At 50.3% G+C, this 26,465-nt stretch overlaps 1 protein-coding gene across 5 annotated transcripts; it reads left to right on the top strand.

The window, feature by feature from the left end:
* The first annotated feature begins 3,871 nt into the window (after positions 1 to 3,871).
* Positions 3,872 to 24,968, top strand: PDCD6 (programmed cell death 6). 5 transcript variants are annotated; one of them, XM_045808035.2, is made up of 6 exons: positions 3,872 to 4,061; positions 6,809 to 6,870; positions 14,996 to 15,040; positions 16,215 to 16,367; positions 21,387 to 21,496; positions 22,334 to 24,410. In XM_045808035.2, the coding sequence occupies exons 1-6, from the start codon at positions 3,967 to 3,969 to the stop codon at positions 22,391 to 22,393; spliced, it is 525 nt and encodes a 174-aa protein (XP_045663991.1). In that variant the 5' UTR covers positions 3,872 to 3,966; the 3' UTR covers positions 22,394 to 24,410. The 5 variants fall into 5 exon arrangements, with proteins under 5 accessions (XP_045663991.1, XP_045663990.1, XP_045663989.1 ...); XM_045808034.2 differs by having other exon boundaries at positions 3,875 to 4,061; positions 16,215 to 16,373; XM_045808033.2 differs by lacking the exon at positions 22,334 to 24,410 and adding an exon at positions 24,417 to 24,968 and having other exon boundaries at positions 3,876 to 4,061.
* The last annotated feature ends 1,497 nt before the right edge of the window (positions 24,969 to 26,465 follow it).

Below are 26,465 nucleotides of genomic sequence, written 5' to 3'. Positions count from 1 at the left end.
TCAGGAGAAAATAACAGGTGGAAAGATGACTGACAACCTTAGACCTCCATCCCAACCAGCAGATGAAACAAGGTGTGGCCAAAGAATTTTGCAGAAGTAGAAGTATAAATGCGGGCATCTAAGCATCATTTAAGTGTTAGGACAATGAATGAAAAGCTGGCAAAGGCATGTACATGAAGTGTGATAAGATGACAGAAGGGCTGACTGGTTTCAAACAAGGAACTGAGGGCAGTGGCTTCCTTATGTCTGCTACTTCTCAACCAAAAACCAACCTGCTGGCCATTTCATGAACATTCTGAAACCAAGAAATCCACTGGGGAGTAGGTGGTCTGGAAATGCAAGTTTCTATGGGACAGAATATTTCATATTTATGTTTTCTACAATGTGCATGCAAGGTTTCTAAGAGAACCCACATGTTATGGGGAATTGACCAGAGAAATTTTTTTAAATGTGCACCAAAGTAAAAAACTAGGATACTGACCAGAGAGATGTGGATAATCTCTAATATGGATCAAAAGAAGCAAGAAAGATACAGCACAATACTCTAATTATAGCATTGGCCACAACCACATAGCTATTTAAGTTCACTAAAATTACATAAAATTGACATTCCCCAGTCACCTTGATCCATTTCAAGTGCTCAGTAGCTCCATGTGAGTGGCTCCCATCTGGACAGCAGAGCAATTCCATCGTTGCAGAAAGTTTGGTTGGCCAACACCGATATAGACATTTGCTAGTATCTTAGATTAAACAGCACATGTGATAAGTTGACCACTACTTAGTAGGAGACCCGAGTTAAATAAAAAGTGGTATCTCATTCTCATTCATACTGAATTCTGACAAGAACGTTGGTTGGAAAGGAGGACTAGGCCTGGGCACAGTTGGTTCTGTCTCCTAGAATTCTGTGCCAGAGTCTGGAAAAGGGAAAATGACAGGGAAGCTTTCTAGCGTGTAAATGTCACAGTGCAAGCCATTGGTGGTCCTGATGAGAAAATAGGGCGCAAATAATCCAAGTGCCTTCAGAGGGAAAGCTGTTAGTGTGGATACATACGAAATGTGTGTGTGTCTGTGTGTGTCTGTGTGTGTGTGTGTCTGTGTGTGTGTGTGTGCGCACACAAAAAAGAATGGACACGTAACTTACTTGGTCATCCATTTGTTTAACATTTATTGAGGGTTTATTATATTCCAAAGACATAAGATGAACAAGAGGGTGGGCTGTGAAGTGTTAGGAATGCTAGTACCCCAGAAAGAGCCAATGTTTAGAAAAATTCTAAGGATAATAAAAGGCATTTTCCATGGCCCAACATCAGTCACATTATGGGAGGAAGAGAGCAGTGTTGTCTTTCAGTTTATTTCTCTATTCTATCCAGAAGCACTATATCTACTTGGAAAGCTTAGAACAGACCTGGTTAGGAGGGAATTGAATCCCAAGATAGGCGAGGGGATAGTGGCAAGTACATTAATACTTTAAGTGATGAGTCAGAACTAGGCAGGGGATGGTCTGCCTTTCTGCTGGCAAGGAGGTGGTTTCCCCTGTGGCTGCACATCTTTGTAACCAGGCGACAGGACTCCAGGCAACACCCTCCCCCTCATGCCAGGAGTCCCAGACTTACAGTATGGCACAGGTGCTGTGACCTACCTGCTGTGTTCTATCCAGATTCCTGGAGCCAAAGCTCATTGGAAATGAGGGCTGAGGTGAAGGGAGGGACTGCCCCAGGCCAGTGTTTCTGATGAAGCCTTCCAGACTGGTGTACATTCGTGGATATACATGCGGGGGGGGGGGGGCAAGATTTTCTTTAAACCTTCATTTCCTAGTAATTAATGTCCCTTTTAAGAGTCAGGCTTAGGGGTGCCTGGGTGGCGCAGTCGTTAAGTGTCTGCCTTCGGCTCAGGGCGTGACCCCGGAGTTCAGGGATCGAGCCCCACCCACACCAGGCTTCTCCGCTAGGAGCCTGCTTCCTCCTCTCCCACTCCCCCTGCTTGTGTTCCCTTTCTTGCTGGCTGTCTCTCTGTCAAATAAATAAATAAAATCTTAAAAAAAAAATAAGAGTCAGCCTTAAGGGAAGGAAAGTACAGGTAGGCCTGGGCTCGAGTCTCCCCCTTGCTGGTCTGACCTCAGGTGGGCCCCCGGTTTCTCATCAGGAAGATGTGGACTTTGCAGCTGGCCATGAGGAGCTGGCTTGAGGACTACACAAAGTCACTGAGACATAAGGGTGGGGTGTGCCTCCTTGAGAGTGTTGTAGGAAAGACGGTGTTAGGGTTCAAAGCCCACGGCCAAGAAAGAATTCTCCACAACGTCTTTGGTGCAAAATGGAGGTTTATTAAAGCACGGGGACAGGACCTGTGGGCAGAAAGAGTTGCTGCCCCCAGGTTATGAGGGTGGCTGATTATATACTATGGGGTTGGGGGAGGTAAGAAAAAAGGGAGGTTTCAAAAGAACTTTTTTTAAAATAATTTTTTATTATGTTATGTTAGTCACCATACAGCACATCCCTAGTTTTTGATGCAGTGTTCCATGACTCATTTTTTTGTATATAACACCCAGTGCATCATGCAATGCGTGCCCTCCTTAATACCCATCACCGCCTAGCCCAGTGCCCCACCCCCCTCCCCTCTGAAGCCCTCAGTTTGTTTCCCAGAGTCCACAGACTCTCCTGGTTCATTCCCCCTTCAGATTACCCCCCCCCTTCATTCTTCCCTTCCTTCTGCTAAGGATCTTCCTACTTCTTATCATCAAAGGAACTTTCATATGTTAAAGAGGACCTACAAGATCCTGGAGGCCTTGCCTTTGTCAAGGTTACCTTTCCCTCTAGCAAGGTTTTAACACTGGAATAGTTGGCAGATTCCTGAAGAATGTCACACATGTGCCCCCCAGGAGTGGGGGGAGAGGGGGGTGTCAGCTTATGCTTTGTCTTCAGCCAGCCTTCTGCTCCCTCGCACCCCGGAAGGCAGCGTGCACTGCTTCTGGGCCCCCGAAGATGGTGTGGGCTGTGGCCATCCCAGTGGGACACCGGCCAGAGAGGGAGCCCAGGGCCTGCTGCCATCGCTGTGACGTGTCTTGAAGTTTCGCTGCAAATTGTGTCGCAAAACCTTAGCTATTGATATTGTGGAGTTAGAGCAGAAGAGGAGCCAGAGACGGAGACAGACTAAAGATGGACTTCAGAAGCCACAGATCACAGAGCTGTGGAAAGTTCTAGAAAAGACTGCTCAGCAACTACTTTGTGAGGAGAACCTTAGAAACCATCCGAGTCCCCTAAGGCTGGAAGGCCTCGCCGGGCCGAAGAGGTTTGCTGCGGAGCGCTGCAGGTGAAGCCGCCGCGCGGAAGACCCGCGTCTCCCTGAGGCACCGGGCGCTGCCCGCAGGCAGGTCTCTCGGGCCCAGAGCCAGGAAACCCGGTGCGCGCGGCCGCCGGCCGGCGGTGTGGCCGCACCCGCGTCCTGGGGCGGGGGGTGCTCTCCAGGGGGTGGGCCCGGCCCTGCGGTCCGCACAACCCACCGCCCCGAAGCTGGCAGGGACTCCCCAGCGGGCGGGGCCGCCGGAGAGGGGCAGCTGACACCACGCGACGACGCACGGGGAGACCCAAACACTCGGAAAAGCGTGTTCTTCCCTTCGGTCACACTCGATTCCAGCACTTTTTGGTGCGAGGGGAGCCCCTTCCGCGCGCCCTGTCCTCTGCCCCGCGGCTGAGCGCCCTCCGCACACGGTGCGCGAGTGCGCGAGTGCGCGAGTCCGGAGAACGCCGCGCGCACCCGCACAGCCCCGGCCCGGCCGTCGCCTAGCAACGGGGCCGCGAGGGGCTCGGCAGCACTGGGCCCGCCCCCGGGGCTGCCCCTGGGGTGACACCGCCTTCCTGTGCCCCCGGAAGTGGCGTTAGTGCCAGGCCCCTCCCCAGCAGAGGCGGAAGTGGCGCCGCCCCGGGCCTCTCGCGTTCCGGGGTCCCTCAGCCCAGCGCTGTGCCTGGGCCCATGGCCGCCTACTCCTACCGCCCGGGCCCAGGGGCCGGCCCAGCTGGAGGCGCGGCGCTGCCGGACCAGAGCTTCCTGTGGAACGTTTTCCAGAGGTGAGGCCTGGCGCCACCGGGCGCTTATGAGACTCCACCGGCCTTCGCTGCGTTCTCCTCCGCCTCCCCGGCCTCCTTCCTGGCTTCCCTCCCGCTCCCCCGACCCCCCGCGGCCTCTTTCCTGGCTTCCTTCCTGGCTTCTCTCCCGCCTCCCCCGGCCTCCTTCCTGGCTTCCTTCCTGGCTTCTCTCCCGCCTCCCCCGGCCTCCTTCCTGGCTTCTCTCCCGCTCCCCCGACCCCCCGCGGCCTCTTTCCTGGCTTCCTTCCTGGCTTCTCTCCCGCCTCCCCCGGCCTCCTTCCCGGCTTCCCACCGGCCTCCCCCGGCCTCTCCCCTGCCTCCTTCCTGGCTTCCCACCGGCCTCCCCCCCAGCCTCCTTCCTGGCTTCCCACCGGCTTCCCCCGGCCTCCTTCCTGGCTTCCCACCGGCCTCCCCCGGCCTCCTTCCTGGCTTCCCACCGGCCTCCCCCCCAGCCTCCTTCCTGGCTTCCCACCGGCTTCCCCCGGCCTTCTTCCTGGCTTCCCACCGGCCTCCCCCGGCCTCCTTCCTGGCTTCCTTCCTGGCTTCTCTCCCGCCTCCCCCGGCCTCCTTCCTGGCTTCTCTCCCGCTCCCCCGACCCCCCGCGGCCTCTTTCCTGGCTTCCTTCCTGGCTTCTCTCCCGCCTCCCCCGGCCTCCTTCCCGGCTTCCCACCGGCCTCCCCCCCAGCCTCCTTCCTGGCTTCCCACCGGCTTCCCCCGGCCTCCTTCCTGGCTTCCCACCGGCCTCCCCCGGCCTCCTTCCTGGCTTCCTTCCTGGCTTCTCTCCCGCCTCCCCCGGCCTCCTTCCTGGCTTCTCTCCCGCTCCCCCGACCCCCCGCGGCCTCCTTCCTGGCTTCCTTCCTGGCTTCTCTCCCGCCTCCCCCGGCCTCTTTCCCGGCTTCCCACCGGCCTCCCCCGGCCTCTCCCCTGCCTCCTTCCTGGCTTCCCACCGGCCTCCCCCCCCCCCCCCCCCCCGGCTTCCCACCGGCCTCCCCCGGCCTCCTTCCTGGCTTCCCACCGGCCTCCCCCGGCCTCCTTCCTGGCTTCCCACCGGCCTCCCCCCCAGCCTCCTTCCTGGCTTCCCACCGGCTTCCCCCGGCCTTCTTCCTGGCTTCCCACCGGCCTCCCCCGGCCTCCTTTCTGGCTTCCTTCCTGGCTTCTCTCCCGCCTCCCCCGGCCTCCTTCCTGGCTTCTCTCCCGCTCCCCCGACCCCCCGCGGCCTCTTTCCTGGCTTCCTTCCTGGCTTCTCTCCCGCCTCCCCCGGCCTCCTTCCCGGCTTCCCACCGGCCTCCCCCGGCCTCTCCCCTGCCTCCTTCCTGGCTTCCCACCGGCCTCCCCCCCAGCCTCCTTCCTGGCTTCCCACCGGCTTCCCCCGGCCTCCTTCCTGGCTTCCCACCGGCCTCCCCCGGCCTCCTTCCTGGCTTCCTTCCTGGCTTCTCTCCCGCCTCCCCCGGCCTCCTTCCTGGCTTCTCTCCCGCTCCCCCGACCCCCCGCGGCCTCTTTCCTGGCTTCCTTCCTGGCTTCTCTCCCGCCTCCCCCGGCCTCCTTCCCGGCTTCCCACCGGCCTCCCCCGGCCTCTCCCCTGCCTCCTTCCTGGCTTCCCACCGGCCTCCCCCCCCCCCCCCGGCTTCCCACCGGCCTCCCCCGGCCTCCTTCCTGGCTTCCCACCGGCTTCCCCCGGCCTCCTTCCTGGCTTCCCTCCCGCTCCCCCGACCCCCTGCGGCCTCTTTCCTGGCTTCCTTCCTGGCTTCTCTCCCGCCTCCCCTGGCCTCCTTCCTGGCTTCCCTCCGTCCTCTCCCCGGCCTCCTTCTTGGCTTCCCTCCGCCCTCCCCTGGCCTCCTTCCTGGCTTTCTTCCCGCCTCCCTCAGGCTCCTTCCTGGCGGGTCCCTCCAGTCTTTCCTCGGCCTCCTTCCTGGCTCCTTTGGTCTTACCCCTTGCCTCCTTCCTGCTTCCGTTCGTTCTCTCGTCACCCAGGCCTCCATCCTGGCTCCATTAGATCTCTCCCCGGCCTCCCGCCGGACACCCCCAGCTCTCTGCTGCTGCCCCCTGGGCACCTCCCTCCCGCCGGGGCCCCTTCGAGCCTGAGCCCGCTGCAGATGCTCAGGGGTCGCAGCCACACCCCTTCCCCTGCGACAGCCAAGACCCCACCGCTGAGGGGCTTGCTGCTCCTGGAGGGTCTCCTGGGGATGCTTGAGGTAAACAGAAACACAGACTCTTCAGCGCTGTTACAGTGCCAGCGGTAGAGAAAGAAGCTGGTGACTGTAACTGCAGCGCCTTCTGTCCCAGGTCGTCCTTCGTTCCACGTGAATGAGTGACCGAGACTCAGATGACTCATGGCCAGGAGAGGACTTGTCTGAGGCGGTCTTTTTGCTGTTTGTGGAAGGAGAAAAACTGGTGTGGGTGGAATTCGGACTGGCCAGGGGAAAACGAAGGAGAAAGCTGGAGAAAGTGTAAGGAGAGACAGACAGAATTGGTTCCGTCTCTCTGGGGAGAACTGACTTGGACTTTGGCAGGTGGAGTGCTGAGGACGAGAAGGTGCTCTGCGGGGTCTTTATTGCCCAGCAGAATGTGGGAGTGAGACACCCTAGCTGAGCACAGTGGAAGGTCCCTGGGAAGGAGCATGCCAGGGTGAACGCAGGACTGATGCAAGGAGTTACATACAGGTTATGCTTTGCCACGTTTTGCTTGTTCTGCCCTTTTAATCACCAGCTTAACTGGTCTTGATTTTGTAGGGTTGATAAAGACAGGAGCGGGGTGATATCGGACAACGAGCTTCAGCAGGCCTTATCCAACGGTGAGTGGGACCTGGCGATCAGGACTTCTACTGAACTTTGAGCCTGACCCACCTGTAGTAAACAACTTCTTTTTCCAAGTACAGAGGAGTTAATTAAGGCCTAACTGTTATTCCTGGCATGTGGTGGAGGTGCTTCTGATTTATTTTGCCAAGTGATATCCTGCCCTAAGTGCCTTGCTAAGCTAGGACTAGTGCAGGGAAGCGCTTCTTGAGAAATGGAGGTTGGGGTGCAGGTTTAGGGGAAGGGTAGGAAGCTTAGCTTTGTGCAGCAGATACATTTGAGGTATGTTGAAGGTAGTCCAGCTTTGTGACTTCCCTGGAGAGGGTCATCAAAGTGCTGGGGCACCATGGGGAAGTGATTGGGATGTTGGAGGTGTGGCGCTGGCAGTTGGATTGTGGGAAGGGGGTCTTATGAGTGGGGGAATATGAGGTGTTCAGACAGGGTTACAGGATCATAGCTCTTGTGTGGCGGTGTGTTGTGGGTTCTCCATGGAGTTCTGTTCTTGCTGTTGCAGTGTGATTAATCCGTGGAGGTACTGTTTGAGATCTTTTACGTCATTAAATACTTGGCTGTGTTGCCCTTTATAAAAGTCCCTTAGATGCCACTGCCTGTTCTGATTCTTAGATTTGTAGCTGGTCTTTCCAGAGATGTGCCATTTAAGGTAGAAAAGGGATTGCTTGGAAATGTAGGAAGACTCATTTTTATTAGTGGGAAGCAGTTTCATGTTCTAGAAAGAGTAAGGATGCCGGCACTGCCTCACGGGACTCGCTATCAGGTGGTTAAAGGAGTAGGCCTGCCCTCCTTTTGGGCACATGCCAGGCATTTAGTGTTACTCTATTCATTGCCTCCCGGTTTGCATGAAGTGCAGGATTTGTATTTGCAGATTAATACGTTTAAAAAACGGTAGCCACTACTGACTTCTTTTTCCAGTATTTAGTACATGCGATGCAGATACTGGTGTATGACTTCATGTGTGATTTATGTAACTGTGTTTGGGAAACTAAGAAATCTCTTTACTGCTGCTTTGATGATTGTGCCTGCTTGATTCTTCTCTTATGATTAACCCCTTTCCATTTTTTGTGTCTCCAGGGCTTGCGTTACACTTAGAGGAGAAGACAGGGTTACTACTAGGAAGATGTCAGAACAAGCTGGAATCCAGCAGGCTATGATCTGGCTTAAAACTTTCTAAGTGTTGGGGCACCTGGGTGGCTCAGTCAGTTAAATGTCTGACTCTTGATTTCGGCTGAGGTCATGATCTCAGAGTCGTGAGATCGAGCCTCCCCTCCCCCCCGCAAGTGTGTGCACTCTCTCTCTCTCTCAAAGAACAAAAACACTTTCTAATTGTTGACCAGACAGATGTCTCACATCATATGTTACAGAGGGTTAGCCACTGCAGTGAGAGTGCCCTCAGGAGTCATGCTTTGCAGGCATTCCTTCTGAGTTCTTTTCCAGTAAGTGAGGACCAATTCATGACCCATTTGGACATCTTTTTGTCTGTTTGCTTGAAGTTTTGAAAGTGCCACCCAGGTTTGGGGTTTGTGTGAAACCTGCACCGGGAGTGATGGTCACACTGACCTCATTATCATGATGGTCTCCACCCTGGGGGTTCCTGTCTGGATTCAAATCCTCACTCTACCAGTTCTAGGAATGTGACCTTGGGCAAGGACTTGATCTTTCTGGGTGGGTGGATGGAGGAAATGCATGCACAGTGCTTGGTACAGTGCCTGGCACATAGCAGGGTTTGGTGTTGTCACTGAGAGTATAGTAGTAGTATTGTTACTGGCTGGGGAGCCAGCTCAGGGGATGGTGATGATGATAGTTACCACTTAGTGAACACCCGTTGTGTGTAGGCTCTGTGCTGGGCACTTGCAGACCTAATCTCAGCATGGCTGTTTGAGCCCTGGGGGTGTGGTAGCGGGACCTATTCTGATCTGTAGGGTTAGGCTCCTGTATTTTCACTAGAGGCTGTCAGTGCTGCCCTTAGTTCACCTGGTGGTTAAAGAGTACAGGTCTTTGTCACAGCGTAATCTTGGGCTCAGCTTCTACTAAATATCCACCAGGAACCTGTTTAAAAGAGAGCGAATTTTAACAATTGCCAATGTTTTGTTCACCGTTGCTGGGATACTTTGAAATCAATACCTGGTTGAACCCAACTAGTAAGCATGGTCTGGACTGTCTCTGGCCCTTGTGGAAGCACTGGTATTGAGTGGGATTCCCTTGGCTTTCGTTGGAGGCATGTAAGAACTGGCCCCATGCAGCAGGTAGTCACTGTTAACCTGGAGAGGGCAGGCACTGCAGCCACCGCCCCCTCTGTGCCCGGGATGCCAGGGATGCCGGGAGGCAGCCGTCTCCTTCTCCCTGGGAGCATGGTGCCTCTGGTGTTCTAAGCGCCTGTGGCGGCTGTTTTGTCTTGTTTTGTTTATATCTTATTGACCCTGAATCTTTTACCCAATTACATTTTCCTCTTCAAATTAGCTGCTAAAAAATTTAAATTGGTGATTTGCCACTAGCATTTAGAAAATTTAGAATTTTGAGAGGTCAATTCTACCAACCTGGTCTTAGCTCCCCTACTTTCTTATCCTCCTACTTTCCCTTCCCATTCAGTGTCCTTCGTTTTTGCGCCACCGTGGATATCCTTATAAAGTTCTGTAAGCTCTTTCTGCAGTGGAGCAGGTATTAATGATGCCGATTCCCAGAGTCGGTGTTACTGTCGTTTGCTGAGTTACCCCTTACAGCTCTCAGGCTGTAGAGCCAGGATCTAAACCCACATGTGTGCTGCTGGTGCCCGCGGTGCTTCTGCTCACGTTGTGCTGTGGGCTTACTTCTCACAGGCACTCAGTACGCTGAGCCCCGGTGTCTTCCCCCATCTCCATGGTGTTGTCCACCCCCTTCCGTGGGGTCTATATGCCTTCTGCGTAGAGTGCCTGCCTTCTGTTGATGGGAGCTGAAGCCGTGTACGTCCGGAGTTCAGATCTCCTGCCTGTTGAGCCAGTGTGGCATCGCTGCATTGTCTTTGGCACCCTGCGGTCCTGCTCTGTGTGGTCGCTGTTGTAGCTTTCTCTGGCCACCAGACTGTCCGCCCCATGAGAGAAGGCCAGGCTGGCCTCCTCTGCACAGTTGCAGTGTGTGCACAGAAACTGGCCCCTGGATGGGCCCGTCTTTGTCCTCTTTGCTCCCCTTGACTTCCGATAGCTGATGCAGTTGAAATTATTTTGACTTCTAATTTTTCTCTCAGGAATGGGTTTCTGTTTTCATATTAGAACTGGACTATTAGGCTGTTTCAGGACATTGGTTTACTTAGTCTATTACTGGTGGGAAAACTGAAGTTTCCAACTTGTGTGGTTTCTCACTTTAATTAAATCTGTGTGTGTGTGCTCTCTGCTAAAATGTAGTTGAAACCATCCTGAAAGAGTACTTGTGGGTCCCATACACTGAGTCCTTTATAAGACTTTTTTCCATAGGAAAGCTTCTAAAATTGGCTGCTCTCAGGGAGGTATGTGGTTACTAGGTATGAAGAAAGACAGAAGACTGTTCTCTTGCCTTCTTTTTGAAATGACTTGTCATAAACTATCTTCAGCTTGGTACCTTTTTTTTTTTTTTTCAACTTGCACAGTATTTCTTGGAATTATGGGAATTTAATTTTGCTCAAGCCTCTTTTTTGTGCTTCTGCAGGTTTGCCTTCACATAACCTATCAGGTATTTTGTGGAGACGTTTTTTTTAGCTGCATTTTAAAAGATAATAATTCATATATTCTTCCTAAGGTATTTTTATCAAAATAGAGTTCCAGCTGTCTTGGGGATCCCATGTTAAGAAGAAATGGGGGAAATCAGACCATACAAGCAGATAGATAGTCCCCTGCTGACCGTGCTTCTGATCCCAACACTGCTTCTGCCCCCACAGGCTCAGTTTTGTGGGCAAGGGTGTTTGCTGCTGCTGACGCAGGAGGGGCCGTTTGAGATTTACCTGCAGCTTCCTTCTGCCTGTGTGTGGGGAAGGACTGGCTCAGCAGGCCTGGATTGCTCAGAGCCTGCTCCTTCCCAGGAAGGGCTTTGATGGCGGGCTGCCTCCTGCGATGTTCTGACTGAGTGTTTTGTCCACCAAGGGCCTCGAGCTGTGTGATACCTGTTTGCCTAGATAGTTGATAATAACAGGATGATTTTATGCCCTCTGGGTATTTGGAGCTTCCATGATGGACTCCCAAGAGAAACCCTGGACTTTAGACGCGGGAGCTTCCCTAGTGGACAGCACTTGGCCTGTGTCCTTCCAGCTTGTAGCTGGAGGAGTAAGCATGTCCTGGGCTGCACTCGTGTCCACTGGACTTCTCCTGGTGCCTTTTCCCTGCTGGTTTTACTCTGTCCTTTCATTGTAACAAACTGAGTGTCTTTGTGAGTCATGGAGCCCGAGGGTGTTCTTGAGGACCCTTGGTACAGCCTATCCTGTCTGCTCTTTCCAGAAACACGCCCAGCCAGAGTTTCAGATAGAAACAAAAGAAAGTTAGGATTTGGCGGACCTGGCTTTACTTCCAAGTTACTCTGTAACCTTGGGCGCATCGCGCTTCTGGCCCCAGTTTCTTTGGATGTAAAGATAGGAAGACTGGAAGTTTAGATCCTTTTCCCCCTTGAGTCAAGCCCCAGTTCACCAGATCGTGCATCTGCCTGGTTCAGAACTGGGGGACAATGTATCTACCGGGATTGAGGTTACAGTGTTTCACTAATAGTCATGTGGATTGTTTCTAATTTTCATTAACATAAATACTGTAGTAATTTGACTCCAAATTTCCTAGAACCAGTTTCTAGAAGTGACATTTATCATATCAAGGGCTATAGGCATCATTAATGCTGTTGATCAGTATTTAGATTGCTCTTCAGAAAGGCCGTATTTCTGGCTGTGCTATTTGAAGCCGTTAATTGAAGAAAAATGGTCAAGTGTGGAATTCTGCTGACCCTGAAGAGGGACCAGAGTCTTGCAGGTTCTGTGCGTTGAACGCCAGTGCTGTGTGCCCGGCCTCAGGACTTGCTACACCCCTTCCGTTGGCAGAGAAGCCCAGGAAGGCCGGGAGTTCCTGGTCTGATGAAGGGAAGTGGGAAGAGATCACCAGCGATGACCTTTTTAAAAAGTCTGATTTTTATTTTTATTATTAAATATTATTTATTTATTTATTTATTGCCCCCAAAGCCCAAGTAGTTAGGTATCTCAGTTGTGCAAATGCTAGATGTCATGAAGTCTTAACCCTCATCCACTCACTGAAGCCAACATTTAAGCTTGTGGTTAACAGGACATAATTTCAAGAAAGAAAACTCTTTGGAGAGTAGAAAGACAACACATTATCACAGAGCAGAATGGGTTTTTCCCCCTTCGAGAATGGGGATTCCTGCAATCATTTGCGTGCTTGAGGGTTAAGTGGGAAAAAGATAGAGCGTCCTGATGGGCACTGTCTCTACCTCTGCAGCTATAGATGGTTCCCTAGGCTGTCGTCATTCGCTTAGGGTTGCTTAAAGCTTTTAGCACTGTTCTCTAATTATGGGGCAAAAAAGTGTACTAAATTTACATGGAAAATCAGGTTTCTATTTTCTTCAGTTCTTTAAGATGAAATTAAAGCAGGACTTTTAGGTACAGTGATCATGCATTTCTAAGTGAAAATCTGACAAGAAGTCTTTCTCAGGATGAGTGGTTCTGACATCCAAACATGTTAGTGTCTGGGAAAAGCAGACAAGAATGTTTGGAATTAGGGATGGCCCAGAAAATCTGGGATAGAGGATCACTAGGGGTGTAGGGCTTGTGAGAAAAGTCTACCTGTATAATGTACCCTCTGTTTTCAGTGAGCTATGTTAAATATTGGTTATTTGCACTACACTGTGTTTTCTTGCAGAAAACTGTTTTATAAACTACTTAGATTTTCAGGTGACACTCAGGTGCATTTAACACTTAATATATTTGAAATATTAAATGTCCACATGTTGCAGTATTTCGGCTTCACTGTGGGTTGTTTGAGCTTTGTTGTTTAGTCTGAGACCCAGGCCACAGGACCTGTACATGATAAATAGTCAATTAACTATTGGCTGTTATTATCCCTTGGTTTCTTTGGAGAATCAGGCCCCATTTGGGTAACAAGAAGGATGAGCAGAGGAGCCTGCCTCCACGTTCCCTTGCACAACAGCCCTGCAGAAAACCTGTGCGTCTCGTGCTAGAGGGCCACCTCTCTCCATCCTTGACTCAGCCCAGGATGACCTGTTGCTCTGCTGAGCCTGGGACCGCTGCCATCCTAGAATCCTCCAGTATGGGCGCTGGTTCCCCTGGGCCAGCTCAGGGATGCACCCTCTGTAGGCATTCCCTGCATGCCTGTCCAGGTGGCACTGGGCCCTCACCACAGCAGATGTGCGTGTTTGTACATTACTTAACTGTTGCACTTGTGTTGCTTTTGTTTCAAACTTCTCTGGCCAAGTCATTTGCAGAGATGGCCCCATGATGCTTCTGCTCACAGTCAGCATGGACTGGGGGGGGGGGGTGCCCTCACTTTCACTTATTGAGGGTTCATCAGCCTGTATCAGGTGGAGGGGAGACAGGAAAAGAGGGCCAGGGAACAGCTCCAACAGGTGCATTGGGTTCCTGAGCCTTCTAGTCAGAGCTGGCTGTCTCCTGTGGGATAGCAGTTCAGTGCTAGCAGCAGCTAGGTGTGGAGGAGGGAAAAACAAACAGCCAAGAAATGACCCTCTCTGTGTTTATTTTCCTTTCTGTTGGGTTCTCTTTAACATAGTTTTCAATAATACCTTTCCTAATAGCTTTATAAACAGGCTTCTGTCCACCCTTGCCCCACGGACGTCTTGAAGCCTGCAGAAGATGCTTATCTAGCCCCGTGTGTGCCCCTGCCTTCAGGGGAAGAGCAGCCTTCACTGAGTAATTATGGTTCCAGATGTTCCGAAGGGGAAGCTCAAACACGAGCTGGTACAGCAGGTGGTTTTAACGTAGGGGTTGGGGGAGTGTGGGGAGAGGTGACGGTGCAGGGAGGCCACACTTGAGGTGTGTGGAGAAGTGTGTGCATGAGCCGTGAATCGAGTGGGCTTGGCCCTCGTGAGCTGCGGCGGGAAGCCCAGTGTAGCAGAGTGTAAGGGGCAGTACCCTTCAGACTCTCCTGCCCACTGCCCACCTCCAAGTAGGCCTCAGACTTGAGCAAAAGGTCACTTTATGTGAGGTCAGGGGATGGGTCTCTGTGAGTGGGGGAGGTGGAATGGAAACAAAAACAGTTTCATATAAAGAAGAAAATATGGGATTTTATAGAAGTGGGATGTGGGGGAGGGACACAGCTTTCCCTCCAACATTAAAAATATTTTTGTACTTTGTTTTTAGTGAGTATAAAAATTGATAAGGGTATAAATCGCTCTGAAAACAGATTTTGGGGCATAAAGGTATCTAGTGAACATTTCATTATCAGTTGATAAATGGTTCTATCAGATTCAACAATCCCCTTTATAACAAATATCTGATAATATCCCCATTATTATTCCAAAGTGAATCACACTCTCAAGGAAAATTAAGTGATGCCCAGACTGTAATTTTAGGAGAAAATTTTTAAGACATGGTTTTATGGTATGTTTTTGAGTATGCTTCTCAACTTACCTGGTGGCTGTATTTCTGGAAAATAGAGCGTATGTTCAAATGCCGTAAAACCAGGGGCACCCGGGTGGCTCAGTTGTGTGCATCTGACGCTTGAGCTCAGCTCGGGTCTTGATCCTCAGGGTTCTGAGTTCAGGCCCCTTGTTGGGATCCACACTATTAAAAACAAAAAACAAAAAACAAAAAAAGCTATAAAACCATATCTTGTTTATGTAGTAAACGAGAGTGAGCCCCTGGCCTCATGTCACTATAAACAGCTTTGAATATATGTCTGTTGGGGCCTGAGGGACTCCTGCGGGACGGGACCCCAACGACGACATGCTTACAGCTCCCAGTGGTCATGGCAACCAGAAATGTCCCCTGGGAACAATGTCCCTGCTGAGAACTGTGGTGCCATGGTCTTCGTTGATCAGCAAGTTACTGTCGTTAGCTACTGACGTTACAGATGAGAGTCTTAGAGCTTGCTGTGAAAACGGTTTTCTCTGACTGTGTTTCCTGTCATTTATTTTCAGGCACATGGACTCCATTTAATCCAGTGACTGTCAGGTCAATCATATGTAAGTAAAGGTGCCGTTCTCCCGCCTGTGCAGGCAGACACCTGTCCTTGCACGCAGGTGTGCTTTCTGCCTGTCCCCCTTCACCCTGCCCTCCTGGCCGAGCACTTCAGCTTGAGTTCCCGGTTCTGCAGAGTTCGTGTACATACAGGACCAGCGCATTTCACACACCCCCCGTATCTTGCACAGTTGTTGACTGGTGGAAACACTGATGCTCAGTTTCTGACCTGATTTTTCCCTTACGTGAGCTTTCGCTGACTTACGATGTACTTCTGAGCAGCCAAGAGCTCTCCTGTTTCAGTCTTCTATTGGCTTCTTTATGTGAAAAAAGACCAAATGGTTTGTCATTTTCTTGGTAGCAGGAGTTCAGACAGTGTTTTTATATATATTTTTAGCCATTTTGCCATTATATGTAAATGCCATTATAGGTTCTTTCATATTTGAACCTGGTATTAGGCTGATTTTTTTTCTTTTTCAAAGATTTATGTATGTATGTATTTGGAGGAGAGAGAGAGAAAAGGACAGAAGCAGACTCCCCGCTGAGCATGGAGCCCAACACGGCTGGATCCCATGACCCTGAGATCATGATCTGAGCTGAAATCAAGAGTCGGAGGCTTAACCGACTGAGCCATCCAGGCACTCCTAGGCTGATTTTTTTTTAATGAAAAGCAGGTCTTACTGAAAAAACCAAAAATCTAAAGCCAGTAGAGTCTTTTTCTCCCTGGAGTGGGCCTGCACTGTGGTTGTAGGTCCTCTTGGAGAAAGGAGCTGAACTAGGAGCTGGGGGAGTGGAGGTGGCTGCTTCACTCTGAACCTCCGATTCTTCCTGACGAAGCAAGAGCACCCTCCAGGCATCATGTTTCTATAGAGGCTACTTCCGTGTCAAGCATTATTTCTGTTGTGTCTCTGCCAAGTGTGTTTTCTTGCACTTTCCTCTTTACCGTGTGCCTCACGTCTAAGGCGGTTTAGGGGCTGTGTCTGGGTAACCACCCGGCAGAGGACATCCAGCCCTCCCATTCAACGAATGAGCATTTCTTAGCAACAGTTGGGCATCTGCTGGCTAAGCACGGTCTGCCCTGAGGGAAGTGTGGGAGTGGCTGTGCCAGGATTGAGTTTCTTGCTGACTGACCTTGAGATGCCAGCCGCTGCGTGCCACTGACGTTCCTTTCTGTCTCAGCTATGTTTGACCGAGAGAACAAGGCTGGCGTGAACTTCAGCGAGTTCACTGGCGTCTGGAAGTACATCACAGACTGGCAGAACGTCTTCCGCACCTATGACAGGGACAACTCTGGGATGATTGACAAGAACGAGCTCAAGCAAGCACTCTCAGGTTTTGGTAATTCACTTATCTTGATTGTGTAGCGTATTTCATTTTGGAGGCCATTTTGGTGTCATTAACGTTTTTTCACTTTGTTCAATTTACTGATTTTTTTTTTTGAGAGTGGGGGAGGGGGCAGTGGGAGAGGGAAAGAGAGAATCTTAAGCAGGCTCTATGCCCAGCGCGGAGACTGACTTGGGGTCCCCACAGCCCTGAGATCATGACCTGAGCTGAAATCAAGAGTCAGATGCTTAGCCCACTGAGTGACCCTGGCACCCCTCAATTTACTGATTTTTTTAACTATGAAATTTTTATTGACATACAGATTTATGCTTTAATATTATTTATATCATGAAGGCTTATATTTGACATGGAGACTTTATGTGTTTTTTTTCCATCCAAAATGAGGTACGGGCTATGCAATCATTTGTCTTTTGTGAAATGGAGTGATGTGACACGCACATTGAGAATGCAGTGGCTTTGGAAACAGTTTCACGTGAATAAGTGAAAATAAAGTGTCAGGCAGCTTATCATTTGTGGTACGTCACAATACACAGCAAGACGATCAGATCCTTGTAAGAGATGATTCTGTAAGTGGCAGTGCCATTCGTGTGCCTCAGGCATAGCGTTGGTAGGTGTGCAAGCTCCTGTTCTCAAGTGCGTGTCAGCCCAAGTGTGCCGTGCCACCAGGAGTGTCTGCACAGCCTTTCCAGAGTGGGTCAGTGGGCCTTCTGATGCTGGTGCGTGGGTCTGAGAGGAGGTTGGGATTTTTTTGTGTTCAGAGGAAACACATGGAGAACTTGTGCAAGGCTTGTGGGAGTTACACCCAGATTCTGGTGTGTTTGGGGTGATCTCACTCAGCCCTCTGTTTATTGAGGCCCTATTACAAAACCCCTGCTACATTTTGCTTGAAAGGCTGCTTAAGAATACCTTCTCGAAAAAAATCAAGCAAGTTAGTTTATAATGTACTATTTTTTCTATGATGTACTATGTTGTTATACTAATGAGCTTCTAGGTGTTTTGAGTTTTAATAATACAAAGTACGTCTCAGTTCTCATGTTAATGTGTTAACTTCTACCCTTCTCCCATTTTTCCTGTGGGCATGCCCTTTATGACTGTCTTCTCTTTCTCTTTCCTTTCTTGCCTTATGAGTGCCTGTGGTGTTCAGTTAGAGGCTGTGGGACTCCATAGGAAGTGTGTGTTCTCAGCTCACTCACTAGGTGTGGGTCAAGATTAGGGCAGGACTTGATCTCAGGTTCTCTGCGTTGGTACTGGGAAACCAGCTGACTTTGCTCTGCCCTTAGGTTGGGGGACAGGTTGGGCCGTATGGAAGGGCTGGGAGGAATGGTGACAGCCTTCTACAGAGAGTGGTCCTGGGGCTGGAAGGAACTGGAGGCCTGGCTGGGCCTAGGACAGCTTGGGAGGAACCTGGGTCCTGTGAATTAAGTCCAGACAAATGACCTCAGATGTCAGGGGACATGGCACTTTCTAACGTTGTCAGGCCCAGAGCCCTCTCTTTACTTCGTGCCAGTGACCCACTGGGTCCTTACAGCTCATGGTGGGAGCTCTGAGGCAGGCAGTGCCCAGGCCTCTCTGGCCTCCGAGTCCCTGCTACGGCTTCAGGGTCATGGAGGTCATGTGGCCAGGCCTTGAGGTCAGGAGCCGGTAGGCCTCAGGCTGGTTGGGGCTGGGCTCCTCCCTGACTTCCAGACGTTTTCTGGAGAAAGTAAATACTACTCTGCTACAGCATTTCGTCAGTCTCTTCCTGTGATTGGTTCTTGATTTCGGAGGCCTTCTCCAAAAAGGGACATTGTTATCCTTGTCAAGAGTTAATAATTTTAGAAGATTTTCAGTAGTAACTGAAGCAAAGATTCTGGTTCAGCGCTGGCTGCACTGGGTCACTCTCACAGGCCCACGTGCTGCCTATGATAGCTCACGTATTCCTTGTTTAAACTCATGTCTGGTATGTGCTGTGTGCCAGGTACAGAGAGCTGGAAGTAAGGAAGTGTGTGAGGAGTGTACCCCCCACACAGTGCAGTCCCCCCTTGTGGGGAAGGTAGTCAGGCACGGGCAGCTCCCGCTCCCTCTGCCCAGCCTCTGGCAACCACGAGGCCAGCTCAGTGCTTTCTGATGAAAACGACCCAGTCGTCACTCATGTCAGCCATTACCGACTTGGTGCTGCATTTGCTGTGTCCCCTGTCGTGCGCCAAGGAATGCAAGGCCTGTGCGGTGTTAGCCCAACACACTTTCTTCTGCATCCCTGGAACATGTGGATGTTTGCTCACCAAAATCAGTGCCGTGGACCCAGGTCCACAAGCAGCCTCCACCCCTTACCATGCCGTTGGCTGGTTATAGACAGGGTTGGTGCCCTGTCCCAGGTCTGTCCCCTGGAGGGTGCTTACTGGTTGCATCCAGGTTTGTGAAGGTGTGCTGTCATAGCGGGGTGCTGGGAATAGGCGGTGGGTGGCTGTAGGATCATCAGGCAGCTCTCACGTCTCACGCTTTCTGTGCTTGTTAGTTGTCAGGAGAGAACTCCCTTCTCCTAAGGTCAGGGTGTGGCCCTGCGGCCAGCACATCAGGTCTGACAGGGGCCGGTCCTGACCAGGGTCACAGACTGGGGGAGCTGCACACAGAGAGCGCCTCATTTTTTTTTTTTTAATTTAATTGAGGTATAGCTGACATAAATGTTATGTTAGTTTCAGGTGTACAACATAGAGATTCGACAACGCTCTCCATTACTCAGCGCTCACCACGACCAGTGTAGTCACGGTCTGTCACCCTATAGCGTTACCACAGTATTACCGACTCTATTCCCTATGCTGTTACTTTTCATCCCCGGATTTATTTATTTTATAATCTGAAGTTTATACATCTTAATCCCCTTCACCTATTTCACCCACCCCCCCGAACCCTCCTCTCTGGCCACTGGTTCTCTGTGCTTATGAGTCTCTTTCCGTTTTGTTTATTCGTTTGTTTTAGTTTTAGATTCCACATATAAGTGAAGTCATCTGGTATTTGTCTTTCTCTGACTTATTTCATTTAGCATAATACACTTCAGGTCCATCCATCCTATCGCCAATGGCAAGGTCTCATCCTTTTTTATGGCTCCCTAATATTCGTATGTGTGTGTGTGTACGCGCACGTGTGCACGCATGCCGCACTTCTTTGTCCATCCGTCGGTCTGTCACTTGGGCTGCTTCCATACCCTGGCTATTGTGGATAGCGAATGTGGGGATGCAGATACCTTTTCCAATCTGTGTGTTCGTGTTCTTTGGGTAAATATCCAGTAGTGGGATTATTGGATCACGTGGTAGCTCTGTTTTTAACTTTTTGAGGAACATCCATACTGTTTCCAAGGGGGCTGAGCCAGTCTGCATTCCCACCAACAGTGCATGGGGGTCTGTTGTCTCCACATCCTTGCCAACATGCAGTGTTTCTAGTCTTTCTGATAACAGCCGTTCTGACAGATGTGAGCCCCCTCATTGTGATTCTGATTTGCATTTCCAGAGGGCACCTCCTCTTAATTTACGAGGGTGGGGTCATCGTGACATGGATTTTCACTGAAGGAAATTCTTAGAGAAGAAGAGTCTGCTCTCAGATTTTGCTTCTTATGTAAATGTCCCTTTTATAGTCTGGTCATTTGTTTTCTAGTCTGACTTCTGTTGGTTTTGTTCTTGCTACAGTAATATTGAGGACCAGGGAAATTGGAGGCTAACCCCAGGGATGATAGAAGTTGCTTCCGTGGTCTCTATAGATTGTGGAGGTCCATCCTGTATGTTTATGTCTGGGCAGGAGACTGCCACAGCGATGGCTGTCTTCTGCTGTCCACGCCCTGGATGAGCTCAGCCCTTACCAGCCTGGGCCTCTTCCTTACCTGTCCACAGGCACAGGTGCCAGGGTGTGAGGAGAGGAGACTGCGAGGGGCTGGGGGTGTGACCCCCATCCAGGACTTGCTGTCTCTTTTTTTTAAGTCAGGGATCCTGTCTTCTACTCAGCTGGCAGGGAAGGGGGCCCCGGATTTAAGTCACAGAACCATAGAGTATGCTGACCACTCTGGAAGGTACTGTCATGTGTGTGCATGTTTGAATCTTTTTTTTTTTAAGGAAAGTGTTTACGCAAGTAATTAACTATGAAATTCACTCAGATAATAGGTGTACATATATCCTCGCAAAGATTCCAACAGGACCGAAAACCAGTAAAAATATTTTGGCCCCTGGATCTTGTCTCCTGAATAAGTAAGGACAACACAGTCTCACAGGTAGTGGGATTAGGAGGGAAGGAAATAGGTGTCCTTGTTAAGAGTGGACCCAAGGGGTGTCCCGCAGGCCAGTGGCCCTGTGTCCCCGTGTCTTCAGAACCACCTCCCTGTTGGAGATCTTTTTAGGACATTCAGTAAGTTGAAGGTGGAATCAGTGACTCTTTGTCATAATATTTGATGACCCTCGAGTGGTTGTGCACTTTACGAGACTGCCTTACTCCTTGTATTCTTTCATTTCTTAATGTCAGTGTGCTAATTTGTAGAGGGGAGTACCCATAAGTGAATCTGCTACTTCCCTGATTTTACATTTTGTTTATTTGGAAGCCTTCAGTGATACATTCTTTCAAATGTAAAATGAAACTTTTGTAAAATGAAAACTTCACAATGAAGCTGGGTGCCCTGTGGGATGATTTTTGGGGTGCAGCACTGTGGGATGAGTATACTTGAGGTGAACGAATGAGCTCACAGTAGTGACCTGCTGCGCCTGACAGCGCTGGCCTCTGGGTAACACTCACCCCCTCCAGGAAGATGGGATGGTCTTCACATCAGCCATTCACAGGACTGCAGATGGGGAGCATTGCAGAATGATGGCTTCGTTCCCAGAGTGCATGTGGATGAATTTGCACCTCGAGTCTCCCACCCCAGCCTTGGTCATTTGTTATTTGTTATTAGCTGATGTCAGAGGCTGTGGGGCCTTTTGGAAGGGGGACGTAGGTGTTGATGGGAACGTCCGCTCTCCTGGTCCTCTGTTCATCCTCATTTTCCTCTTCAAGGGTACCGGCTCTCTGACCAGTTTCATGACATCCTCATTCGCAAGTTCGACAGACAAGGACGGGGGCAGATCGCATTTGACGACTTCATCCAGGGCTGCATTGTCTTGCAGGTAATGGGGGCTCCGTGGGGGCTCACCTTGAGCTGAGTGGTGGAGCAGGCAGGGAGTATCCTTGAAAGGAGAGGAAGAGGGAAGTGCCATTCTGGAATTAGCGATTTAATGGAGTAAAGTCAGTTTCCGGAGCTTACAAAAGTTAGTCTTGTCTGTTGAGAAGTTGTTATTCCGTTAAACGGAGGTATGGCCAGTAGTGCTCTTTCTCACCGTGGAAATACCACTGACCCTTGAACAACATACGGCCCAATTATGCAGGTTGTTCATAGGCAGACTTTTTTTTTTTTGATAAATATGGTATAGTGCTGAAAATGTATTTTCCTTACAATTTTCTTAATAATATTTTCTTTTTTCAAACTTACTTTATTATAAGATTATGTACATAATATAATATACAAAATAAGTGTTAATTGGCTGTTAATTGGTAAGGCTTTTTGTCAACAGTAAGCTGTTAGTAGTTACATTTTGGGACATCAGAGTTATACGTGGATTTTGACTGCTCCAGGGTTTATTGCCCCTGACCCTGCGTTCAAGGGTCAGCTGTATTACAGAGCAGTCCCTTCGGATGAGGTCACGTTTTCTAAATCAAGTGGGTTATTTACATGTATACTCTGGTATTTTTGTTGTATTTTCATCCTGAGGAAGTGGGTAAATTTTCCACTGTGATCTTTAGTGTGCGCTTTTTGTGTGAGGTAAGCTCCAAGGACAGGAGCTGGCTCCTGAGCACACAGCTCCTCGTTCAGGTGTTGGAGCCATCGCCAAGCAGCATCCGGCGGAGCTCATGAAGCCGCTGGCCTCGGCACTTGACATTTCCCTCCTACGGCCTTGCTTCTTTAGCTGCGAGAGAAACAAGTGCAGAGCTTGAGCCTCCTTTCCAGAGATGGAGGGCCGGAGTAACCGAGCCTGCCCTGCTGTGCCTACACAGGCCCCTGCTCCTGTCTCTAGGTAGGGATCCAGGTTATATAGATATAAGCTTAGAAATGCAATGAACTAATAAACCCTTAGATCGCTTTCAAAGGTTTTTTTTTTTTTTTTATGACGAATTAAAAAAAAATAGAGACAGAACTATGATGAACTCGTCTGCCTGTCACTCAGATTCAACAGTTACCAGCTGGCGGACAGTTTGATGCAGAACCTCTGTGACCGTAACACCCCAGCCCTTACTCTGACACAGAGTCCACTTGTGGAAGGCAGATGGTTTTTCCATAAAGAGAAGTCCTTGTAGTTTGAATCCAGGTTGGGGTTACAGCTTGAGGTTTTTAAATTTAATTTGGAATTTTGAGAAACTTTTTCGGCTTTTTTTCCCATTAGTAAAACTGAAGTTTCTGTGGCCTGCTAAATACGGTGAGTCTGGGAAAAGCCCAGTCCCTGTGGTTCAAGGCCTTGTTGGAGAGCCACATCTGTTAACATTTGAACCTTTCCTCTGAAATGGGGAGAGCTTTACCCCATCTCAGCCGTGGTCTGGAGAGCCTGGGTTACATTTTTTGCAGTGTTGTCTGAACACTTTAGAAAAAGGTGGTAAAAATCTCATTATTGTCTGCATCTAAATTACCTTAGGGTTGGAGTTTCATTTGAGGTTATGTCCTATACGTAAACATCTGATCCTTAAAGGTCATCGAGTGTAGGCTTTCAGTAGCTGAGGTAACGCGATCCGAGTCCCACGAGAAGCTCGCCCAGTGCCTCCGTGCACCTCTAGGCTGAGGACAGGCCAGCCAGGAGGAGTGTTACAGCAGCCACTGCCTCCGAGCTCCGTGCTGAGCCAGAGGCCTGACCGCCAGTCCCTGGTCCCATCCACCCTTCCTGAGTGACCCTGAACACTGGACTAAAGAAGTAAAATATCCTCAAAAATATTTTCCTTCATCTGCCTTTTTACAAAAAGAGAAAGGCTTTTTGAAAATGATTTTTTACAAAAGAACATGAAAATTTGTAGAAATCTTGGGAAAATACAAGTGAAGTACAAGGAAGACTTGTTCTTTAAGCTGCAGTTAACTGCTGCTGGTGTTTTTGTATTTGGTTTGATGTTAGTGTCTCACACGTGCTGGGACACTCCCGGCTAACGCCTGAGCGGACAGTCATCTGTGTCAGGCACCCCATCTGTCCTGCCGCCAGAGGGCCGGGCTCCAGCCTGCTCTCATGATGACCCTGGGCACTGTGTCCTTCTCTTGTCCTGGGGAATTGCATTCTGCCTGCTTCCTTTTGTCGCGTATGATTCCTCAGGCCTACTGTGGTTGTCCAGCACCCCTCATCTGGGGCGGTGCTCATCTAATTGTCTCTGCTCTTGGGTGCAGAGCTCTCCCCTCTGCTCCTAACCTGCTGTGGGGGGATCAAGCTCGTGAACAGACTAAGGTGGAGCCCTCGGAGTGGGGTGGGCAGGAGGGACCCTGAGGCTGGTACAGGGAGACCTACCCTTCCAGTTCTCTGTGTGGGCCTTCACCAGCTGGGTGTAAGGGAGGGGCCCGAGTCAGGGCTGGTTTCCCTGTGTCCTGAGTGGCAAGTGGCCGGAGCAGAGGTGAGTGTTCGAGGAAGAGCCCCCACGAGATTGGTCTTAGAGTAGGAAGGGAGGACCCAGGCTCACCACTGGACCACTTGGGAAACCGGGCCTGGGGCCAGAGGGTTCAGCCAGGACCCAGGGCTGTGGTTTATAGATGTGTTGGGCCTACAGCCCACACCCTGACCTCTTAACTAGCTTTCCGTATTCATCCCCCCACGCCCTGCCATCCCACCAGACTGCAGCATCCAACATTATGGACAGGTGGTCAGGGATACCCACCCATGCCTCCCTGCCCTGGTCTCTGTCAGAGTTGTGGGGGTGTCTGGAGACATGGGTGACTTTGGTTCCTAAATGTCTTTTTACCAAATACATTTCATTCCTTTTGTTTAATAAATATCAAGATCTAAATGCCTGTTGTTTCTTTCCCAGAGGTTGACCGATATATTCAGGCGTTACGATACGGATCAGGACGGCTGGATTCAGGTGTCATATGAACAGTATCTGTCTATGGTCTTCAGCATCGTATAACACTGGCCTTTGCAAATAGCAGCATGACTTACAGAAGGAAAACTTAAAATGCCAAATCTCACTTTAAAGAAACGGTTCAGATGCAGCCAGATACTGTTCTTCTTTTAGATTTTATATAATTAACATTCGGGGACCCAACTGTACATATGTGGATAAGCTGATAAGGTTTTTGCAAATGTAACAATAGTTATAATCATTATTCACGTACATTTGATTTGAGACTGTTCAATTGTGCCATGAGGTAAGATATGATAATGTTTCAGGTATCTTGCATGCAAAAAATTCATCATGTGCGTTTCCAGATAGTTGCAGTTGTATAGTGGAAATACTTCTGTTAGCCAGTAGGAATTTAGAAATAATACAAAACCTGCACAGACGCTTCTATGTGCCTTACATTTTTAAAACGGGGTGTATTGTATTTGTTTGAATACGCAACATGAGCAGTAAAGCAAACGCGCCTCCGTCCCAGTCTGCCGTGGTGCTCGCGGGGGTCCAGGACATCTCCTGGGCTGTCCACCTGACTCTGCTTATGGGAGATCCAAGGGTACCGCCTTCCTTTGTGATAGGAGTTAGTTTAAATTTCAGAAAAACTTCTTTGAACATGTAAATCCAATTTGATATAGAAGTGTGTGGGTTTCTGTCATTTTTGATGATTGAGTCCTGCCCTGCAACAGTCTGTTAATTGTGGTTTTCGAACAGGAACGTGGGGTGCAGGCAGCTGGAGTGGTCATGCACGTCGCCTGCTGTCAGCACACAGCCAGTCCCTTCACCCTGTCCTCACGGAATCACTTTAGGCTGTTTTCTGCCTCTTTCCTCTCTTAAGTGTGCTTCCCCAAACCAGAATTTGGGGCATTGGTTATGAGGACATTCAGATGGGTGTTCAGCAATTTATAAATGGGTCTGGGACATCAGAAATTGGTGTCCCACGGGGGTCTTACGGGGGGCCAGTGCTGGTTGGGAGGGGGCCGTTTCTGGGTTTATCTGTGGTATCTGATTAGAGAGGCCAGAACACCACTGATCACAGTATGTGGGGTTGGGGTAAAGAATCTATGGGGCTCGTGGACTGGCTTTGTGATCTCAGTGGGGGATGGCCCATGGGGAGGTGTCTTTGGGAATTTCTACCACCTTCCATGTTGGGTCCTTCTCCAGGCATCTACATGCTTATGATGCAGCACCAGCACATGACCCCAAGTTCTGTTTCAGTGAACTCCATCTGACCCCATACCCCAAATTCTGACTCGAAGAGGCTTTCAGACCCAAGGCCCACACATTCAGGTGCTCAGGTGGCTTCTCTCTAGGTTCTCATAGACATCTTGGACTCAGTGTCTCCCAGCTAATAAATCCCATGCCCTCACCCCCAAGCCGTGTACCCCCTCTGTTGCCTGCCCACTGCCTTTCCCCATACCGTGGCTACAGGAGGAGCCTTTGGAAGATGCTGCTCTCATTTCTCCCTTCACCCAGGCCTGCAAAGACCTCAGGCTTGGAGGGAGGGTGGCCTGTGTGGCTGCCCATCAGCCTCGCTGTGCTCTGTCCTGGGCACATGGGAGTCCCTCTCCTCTCCCTGCACCTGGACCCCCTCTTGAGCTGGCCTCAAGAGCAGCTCATGGCCTTGGGAGGAGGCACCTGCCTCCAGTACACGGTTGGTGTTTAAGCTCCATGGAGGCCACGCAGTGGGCACTGAGAGACCCGGTCCTCACTGTATCAGCCTTGGAGTGGGAACTGTGTAAATAAAATGTGTGATGAGCCCTGCACCCCAGATTCAGGGAGGGGAAGCAAAGGTATGCAGAATTTTAACAAAGAAACGGTCTGATTGGGGATGGGTAAGGGTCTCATGTTCTCTGGTTAGGAAGGAAGGGCTGCTCCTCTAATAAAAAGTGTGAGCTTCTCAATACCTCACAGGCATGGGGAAGAGAAACACAAGTGCACGGTACAGACGCACTCAGGTGTGTG

This window comes from Ursus americanus, chromosome 15 (genome assembly GCF_024610735.1).
Source record: "Ursus americanus isolate L20-20 chromosome 15, mUrsAme1.1.p, whole genome shotgun sequence".
Taxonomy (NCBI): domain Eukaryota; kingdom Metazoa; phylum Chordata; class Mammalia; order Carnivora; family Ursidae; genus Ursus; species Ursus americanus.
Note: the sequence above shows the minus strand (reverse complement) of the source record. Positions and strands in the feature narration are given on the sequence as shown.

What these genes read in the sequence shown, in the direction of transcription:
- PDCD6 (XM_045808032.2), top strand. Translation starts at nt 3,967, where the DNA reads ATGGCCGCCTACTCCTACCGCCCGGGCCCAGGGGCCGGCCCAGCTGGA. An exon ending in TCAGCAGGCCTTATCCAACG is followed by an intron (nt 6,871 to 14,995) that starts GTGAGTGGGACC and finishes ATTTATTTTCAG; the next exon opens with GCACATGGACTCCATTTAAT. An exon ending in GCAAGCACTCTCAGGTTTTG is followed by an intron (nt 16,374 to 21,386) that starts GTAATTCACTTA and finishes TTCCTCTTCAAG; the next exon opens with GGTACCGGCTCTCTGACCAG.